Raw genomic sequence first — 8,034 nt, forward strand, 5'->3', positions numbered from 1 at the left:
TAGCTAGGTACGATTGGGGGCAGGGGAGCGCCGGCCCCGGTGGCCTTGCCCCCAATCTTACCTAGCTAGGTATGCGCTGCCTCTCAAACAGAAGCTCATGATGTTATGCATTGTATGACATACACTGAAAAAGACTTTGTTTTTCTACATTAAAAATTTTCTAAATCTTCTTGTGTACATAATTAGAGTGGTCATATATCAACTGCTATTTAATTTCTATGTGATAGTTACCTGTGAGGTGATCTTCCACTACAATAACCTTGTCTCCTGCCTCTTCCAACAATTTCATTAATTTCTCCAAGGCTTCAATCGTGGAGTTGGTGCGCTCGGAAACCATGTCCACTTCATACCTGCATATCTTAATACATCCAAATGAATCAGAACTTGGAACCTCCAAGAATTGATCTTAACAGAAGTTTGTGAACAATATGGTTGAATTGAAAATTTGAACTCTTTTGTATCAGCTCTGTAACTACTAGGGAGAAGTGAGCCTCAGCTAATTACAGGTCCACCCATTAAAGAAACCAATATGGTTGATACGCACACAAAGGAAGTCAATGAAGGTCAATCACAAGCTGCTATCTAGGTCAGGGTGTATAAATTGTCTCATTGAACAATGTACTGAGTATTAATGTCTTTTGCAACAAAGCTAAAGGTAGGAAAATGTGCCTCTCTTTCTCATTGTTTGCAACCATACTATATAACATCACGAGATTCCGCTCCCGGGGGCACCTCATACCTAGCTAGGTGCAACTCAGGGCACGGGACCAAGGGCCCGCCCAGTAGGCCGGCAATTGCATATATTGAAAATTAGCATCATCTTACATATACAACAATTACAAAGTGGATGAGGGTGCAATATCTTGAATACTCTTTTTAAGCCCTCTATAATGTGCGTTCAATGCCTAGTTATCTATAGATTTTTCATGAATATAACACATTCTTTATTCAATCTATGTACATCCCCTTTGAATTGGTACCCTTCTGTGTGTTCAAAATGTGTAAAAGATCAGGCTAAATAGCCTGTGGAAGCGAGGTACTGACCTTTTTCTTTTATAAGCTTGCAAGAGTAAGAGGAATTTCTGATAATGTCCTTGCAGAGAACTACCTTTGAAAGCTTGCTGAACGTCTCGCAAAAATAACAATAACACTAGTTACTCATACAAACTAATTCCACAAACACAAGGTAAACAATAACACCTTCAATCTATGTACATCCCCTTTGATGGGTACCTTTCTGTGTGTTCAAAATGTTTTAAAAAGATCAGTCTTAATAGCCCAGTGGAAGCGAGGTACTGACCTTTTTCTTTTATAAGCTTGCAAGAGTAAGAGGAATTTCTGATAATGTCCTTGCAGAGAACTACCTTCAAAAGCTTGCTGAACGTCTTGCAAAAATAACAATAACACTAGTTACTCATACAAACTAATTCCACAAACACAAGGTAAACTTTTCGGTCTCCTTCATGCAGAGGTGTGAACTCTCTCACACACTTTCCTTTCTTCCTGTAACCACATGTCTTCCTCTACCCAAGTTGCATTGCATGTCCTAAGAGCCTTTTCCCATGTCAAAACCTTCTATTCAAGCATGAAATCTCTACGCTTAGGTCTTCATAACCACATAAAACATGCACTTACTCAATCTTCTTGCTTGTAATGGGCCTTCGTATCTGCTTTATCACCCATGTGTGCACCTGTAAGCATACACATCACTGCATGTGCCCTCTTCTAGGGTCGACACACTTTGGTTGCACCATCGTTATAATTTAATGAATTTTATATATATGTCCTTCCAAGCTCCCTTGCCTCCTGAGCCATAGTGCGTGGGGTTTTGTCTGGTGCGAGCCTCGCGTTGTTGTCTGTATGATGAGCCCGTCAGCTTGATCACTCTTTTCTTGAAATGTCCACTCCCACTCTGCGTCTGCCATGTTGCCACCGCGATAGCTCCTTCCTGGATCTCCGACCTGGTTGGTTGCTGCACGTCGCACATTGGACTGCTTGTCTTTTAGAAACGTCTTTATGTAGCCCTCCAACCATTGTTGTGAAAAACGTTGATCGGGAGCATTTGCATCCTGAATGTACCGTGCATGATCGGGGAGTTGATCCCTAAACTTTAAAAAACAGCTCTTATACGTTGAATGTCTAAGAATTTGTAGATGGTATCAAAACTCTCTACCCTGTGATGTGCCAAAATCCATCTCTCCGCCATATTTAATCCGTAGTAGCGTCCATGCGTGTCAGTATCCTCGTCCTCTGTGTCAGGGACGGCACGCTTTGAAAGTGGGGACTCCGTTCTCCCGCCACTACCAAAACAGGTGAAAACACAAGATCCGTCGTCACTTCATCTCTCACGGCGCTCGCTGCCCTGAGACGAGCGTGAACGCGTGCTGCTAGAGGAAGTTCGTCAATAGTGTTCTAGCGAAGTAGGAGTGGAATGGAGTGGCGTAGGACCATGTAGGCTGTGATGCGATGGGAGTGGAACCCTGCGATGAAAGGAGAGTAGGACCGTGTGATGGAAGGGAAGTAGGATGATAAGAAGGGACTGTAGACTGAGGTGCCGTCAGTGTGAGGCTCTGTAGGTAATGAGTCCCTCCCTGACTCTCCCATGGTGTAGTCTGTGGAGAAATACCGTAGGTCACAAGCTACTGTAAAGTGTAGTGACCAAATAAATTCTTTGTCTCGCGGAGGTAGTGATCTCGTAAAGAGAGAGCCCGTTGTAGGTCTGGATCTACGACCGGTGGAGGAACCTGAAAAGGGTAGCTGTAGGATGGCCATGCCTGTAAATAACAAAAATAAACCTATGACACACATGGTTTAGGCTTAACATATTATTTAATATTATTTTTTTGGTCCCTTACCTCCACAGAACAGGATCGTCTCTCTATTGGGTGGCTGCTCATCAGGTTTTCTTATAAGAGTTTCTAGTTGAAGAACTTATTAGAGCTTTTAGGGATAATCTACTCGTCACAATTAAAATAGCGAAGATATGATTACCACTACCTTGTGAAGGTATAGAGAATTTTTGCACACGTTTTCACCTTGGGAGGGGAGAAGAGGGAGAATGGGTAACCAAATTTAGGCCTTGCAGTTTCTTCTTGGCCATCGCAACGCATGGGTCACATACTAGTTATTTATAGAGAGGTATCATTGAAAGAACTTGAAATTTGTTTATTTTAAAGAATTGAAAAGGAGGAAAAGGGTGTGTTCAAAAATTCACTGATAAGGCATTTTCAAAATAACCCTGGAAAGCATGTGTGTGTGTGTGTGTGTGTGTGTGTGTGTGTGTGAGAGGAGAGAGAGAGAGAGAGAGAGAGAGAGAGAGAGAGAGAGAGATCGAGAGAGAGCAAGAAGAAATATTGATCCGACGGGGTTTGAACTCAAGAAGTACGCGCTCGCGCGTTGAATTGCACCAGCACGATTGAATTAATGAATCTTAGAACCCAATTACCGAGCCAACTTATAGTTCTCGGCAAAACGTTCTTTCCAAATTCCTTTCATTTCCATCTTATATCGCCTCCACTCAATTCGCTTCTTTTCAAGGCTCTTCAAAATGATAGGTGCTGCTTCCACTGCATTTGTCACCAACATTTCCTTCATTTGAGGACCAATTTCCTCCTCTCCATAAATACTCTCAATGAGCCTCAAGTGAATAGCTGTGACCACAAATTACAAACCTTAATTAAGAACAATTGGAAAAAGCAGAGACAAGTTCTAATTAATTAGTTTGAGCTTCTTGCACATATACAAAATAAGTTTTGGACAAATTCTCACAATAATTCCCACATTATGACTTACCTCAACATCATGAGCTTTTGGAGGGAGGTACCGCATACCTAGCTAGGTACGATTTGGGGCAGGGGACCGCCGGACTTGCTCCCAATCGTACCTAGGTGTGCGTTGCCTCTCGAACGGAAGCCCATGATGTTATGCATTGTACGAAATACACTGAAAAAGACTTTGTTTTCCTACATTAAAAATTTTCGTAATCTTCTTGTGTATATAATTAGAGTGGTCATCAAATGCTATTTAATATTTATGTGATAGTTACCTGTGAGGTGATCTTCCACTACAATAACCTTGTCTCCTGCCTCTTCCAACAATTTCATTAATTTCTCCAAGGCTTCGATCGTGGAGTTGGCGCGCTCGCAAACCATGTCCGCTTCATACCTGCATATCTTAATACATCCAAATGAATCAAACCTTGGAACCTCCAAGAATTGAGCTTAACAGAAGTTTGTGAACGATATGGTTGAATTGAAAATTTGAACTCTTTTGTATCAGCTGTGTAACTACTAGGGAGAATTAGTGAGCCTCAGCTAATTACAGGTCCACCCGTTAAAGAAACTAATATGGTTGATACGCACACACACACACAGGAAGTCCAATGAAGGTCAATCACAAGCTGCTTTCTAGGCCAGGGTGTCTAAATTGTATCATTGAACAATGTACTGAGTATTAATGTCTTTTGCAACAAAGCTAAGTTAGGAAAATGGGCCGCTCTTTCTCATTGTTTGCAACCGTACTGTATAACATCACGAGACAGCTCCGCTCCCCGGGGCACCTCATACCTTGCTAGGTGCAACTCAGGGCACGGGTCGACCACGAGCCCGCGCCCACCAGGCCGGCAATCGCCTGTCCCAACCGCACCTAGCTAGTTATGCGATGCCCCCCTCAGTGAAGCTCATGATGTGATGGTAAGTCACAATGTGAGAATTATTGTAGGAATTTGTCCAAAAGCTCTCATGCATGTGTGCATGGTGAGTCTATATAATTATTATTCACAATCATGGCACGTAAGCTCAATGGAAGGTACTATTTTGCCCTATTTTTCATACAACCTTAACATACAGAAGGGTACAAATCAGAGGAAACATACACAGATTGAACTAGAAAATGGTGTGTTATATTCATGAAAAATCTACAGACATGGGGTTTTTAAAATTAAGCTCAAGAGATGGAAGTATACATGTCATCCTCAATGATACTGAGTTTCTGCATATATGCTTTGTTCTTGAACCTGGGCGGCTTGTAGTCAGTATTGCCGCTAAAGTATTGCACCCATTCGTCATTCAGCACTTCCTTATCTTCAGGATTCCGTTTACCAACTGTCGGAAAAGGAAACTGCATGCAATCATCAAAATTTTGAGAGTTATCATTCAAAATGCATCTGATTATAGCTAAGGGCAAGAACATTTAAGTAAAATATATCTATGGCTCCATATTGAGCACAACTGATCAGGACATTTACATCATGTGGTAGTCGTCGATAGCTTCGAGTGCCCTGTTCATACTTTGACAAATCCATCTCTCTGATTGGCCTGCTAGCAAAGATTTTCTGTATCCCCATAACCTCTTCGAACGTGATCCCTCGTTTCTCCATCAGCCTCTTGCTCCTTTTCAGCCCCTCCCCAACTGTACTGGCAACATTGTTTGTTTTGACCTTGATGATTGTTGATTGGTCTACTTGATGGCCACCGCCAACTAGAGCCTGCATTTTGCAATCCTGGTTATAAGTATCCACAACCTGACATCTTAGGAAATGAGAATATTGTCTGGCTAGGAGAAACATTCTAAATTTTTGCATTGCTCATAACTCTCATAACTATGTCATATTGAAAAGCTAATAAAAGTGAACCTTGTGTTGCTATGCAAAAGCTAACCGCGTGCAGACTTAATTAGTCAAATTAATTATGCTAGATCAAGCATGAAGAGAACAATTAACTAGATGATTGACCTGATTATTTGAAGTCTGTAGAGAGCTGATAGCATTAGAATGTATCTGTATCAAGGTGTCCAAAAACTCTTCTAGTTTCACGGTCTCCTCTGACAAAATGCCATTTACAATACTTGAAAAGTCCAGGTTTTCCCTTAGAACTGCAAAGAGTGCATATAGTTCAGTCATGATACACCCATGTCAGCTGACATAAATGTAAGTCAGCAATAAATTAAAGGAAAAAACAGACATGGGCGGTCACATACGGCTGAGAATTGGCAAGGAAACCCTTTGGACTTGCTTGTTGCTTTGGAGATCCTCTTTTCCACAATCAGATGGATTAAGAATTCTTTTATTGGTGTGCATGTCCCCTTCCGCTATATACTCCGATCCCTTGATTGACTGCACTTGTACTTTTAGACGCTTCATAGTGTTTTCACAATCAATTTCTTCATGTTTCCTTTTGTTGTGCTTAATGGAATCATCCATCACATCTTCTTGTGTTAGCAAGGTTGTTTGTTTGCAGGTCAAGGTGGGGAGAACATGAAGAATAAGAGACAGTGGCTCAACTTTCAACTAGGTTTGTTGTGTATGTTTCCTCATTAGCGTCCGGTGGTGCCGGTAATCCCATATGGACTGAAAAGTTCATAAGTGCAACAGGATGCTTGGGAAGAAAGCAACAAAACTCTTCCACTAGGTCTGGGCAAGTCTGCATAGATCAGCAACCTGGTTATGAGCTCAAAAAAAAATTTCTTTAGTGCATTGATTGCCCAGGGCGGTCAGTACTTTCCATTTATATATGCAAATACACATATGTATACATTAGATTATCAATATAGAAGTCATAGAATGTATGAGGGACCGGTTTATCTTTAGAGTGTTCAGTGTTGAACACAAGTGATATGGTATATTCAAGAGTAGTGGCGCCCAGAGAGCCATTGGCGTCATTGTGAAGGATACGAATCGCCCAATACCTGACATGATTCAGAATGAATGCACAACCAAGTATATACCTGGCTTTGAATGTCCCCAGAAGACCGATAAATCCCCTCTCGATAGTTGATCAAAACATTATGGAGTCCTCCGTACAAATTCTCATCTTGATCCTGTGAAAGTAGAGAAGCGTCCATTAATTGGAAATCAAGTATTGTACATATGTAACCATGATATTGCTGAATGTAAGCAAGCTCAAGGATTGATGGACATACTTTGAGTTTCTTGATGAATTCCAACGCTACACTGAATCCCAATGTACTTTCGAAGATTTTTTCAGGAGTCTTTAATGAAAGGAATGTGTTAAAGCCCGACATGAGGTCGGGATGACCTTCAAACAAGGCCTCAACTCTTGTCACTAAATCCGGCACATCGAGACTGTACAAACATCATCAATAACATGGATACCATCACTTAAGGTATGTACAGAAAGTGGATGACAGTGTGGGGCTGGTAGCATATATTGAAAATTAGCATCATCTTACATATACAGCAATTACAAAGTGGATGAGAGTGTGCAATATCTTGAATACTCTTTTTAAGCCCTCTATAATGTGCGTTTAATGCATAGTTATCTATAGATTTTTCATGAATATAACACATTCTTTATTCAATCTATGTACATCCCCTTTGATTGGTACCCTTCTGTGTGTTCAAAATGTGTAAAAGATCAGGCTAAATAGCCGGTGGAAGCGAGGTACTGACCTTTTTCTTTTATAAGCTTGCAAGAGTAAGAGGAATTTCTGATAATGTCCTTGCAGAGAACTACCTTCGAAAGCTTTCTGAACATCTCGCAAAAATGCTTGGGGATCCATCTCTGGCACTCTATTGTGTGGGCAAATTATACACATGCAAAACATAGTTGTGTTCATTTGAAGTCATAATATGGTGATCTGCTGTCGACCAGTACTGGCCATCGACCGATGATCAGCGGCCGACCATGAGTACCATCGATCGGCCATAATTAGAGAGCTTGAATGGAACTAGTAACATCAACAATATTGTGTATGATCAAGATCAACTTACTAGATTAACATATAAACATGTCCATATTAAACTTAAAAGCACTTACAATCAATAGTATATTCTGCATGTTTTTGTAGTACTCATCTTCAACTGGTAAAGAATCAGACTCAGCAGCTTGACCTTGCCACAGTTCTGTGCTCTGGTTCGATGTAACGAGTATCCGCCGAAGGTTCTAGCAAGTGAGAAGTATCGTCAGTACATACTTATACTGTCTTCACCTTCAACATGGACATCTCTCTCTCTCTCTCTCTCTCTCTCTCTCTCTCTCTCTCTCTCACACACACACACACAAAGAAAAAAACACA

The 8,034-nt window shown here is 41.2% G+C and overlaps 1 protein-coding gene across 1 annotated transcript; it reads right to left on the reverse strand.

Annotated features, from left to right (window-relative positions):
• Positions 1–205: 205 nt before the first annotated feature.
• LOC147457788 (paired amphipathic helix protein Sin3-like 5) lies at positions 206–7,518 on the reverse strand. The gene is made up of 10 exons (XM_086513363.1): positions 7,409–7,518; positions 6,919–7,081; positions 6,724–6,816; positions 6,281–6,419; positions 5,732–5,871; positions 5,246–5,485; positions 5,015–5,118; positions 4,046–4,164; positions 3,446–3,650; positions 206–350 (listed from the first exon to the last, which is right to left on the reverse strand). Exons 1-10 carry the CDS (start codon positions 7,516–7,518, stop codon positions 206–208), a joined length of 1,458 nt encoding a protein of 485 aa, XP_086369489.1.
• Between the last annotated feature and the right edge of the window lie 516 nt (positions 7,519–8,034).

Source organism: Adiantum capillus-veneris, chromosome 5 (genome assembly GCF_014529385.1).
Source record: "Adiantum capillus-veneris isolate H3 chromosome 5, ASM1452938v2, whole genome shotgun sequence".
Taxonomy (NCBI): domain Eukaryota; kingdom Viridiplantae; phylum Streptophyta; class Polypodiopsida; order Polypodiales; family Pteridaceae; genus Adiantum; species Adiantum capillus-veneris.

Excerpts from the sequence above, each read along its gene's own strand:
- LOC147457788 (XM_086513363.1), bottom strand. The coding sequence starts at position 7,518 with ATGGATCCCCAAGCATTTTTGCGAGATGTTCAGAAAGCTTTCGAAGGT. Across the intron at positions 3,651-4,045 it reads AGTGGAAGATCACCTCACAG|CTATTCACTTGAGGCTCATT; the intron begins GTAACTATCACA and ends TTGTGGTCACAG. Across the intron at positions 351-3,445 it reads GAGAACTATAAGTTGGCTCG|GTATGAAGTGGACATGGTTT; the intron begins GTAATTGGGTTC and ends TAAGATATGCAG.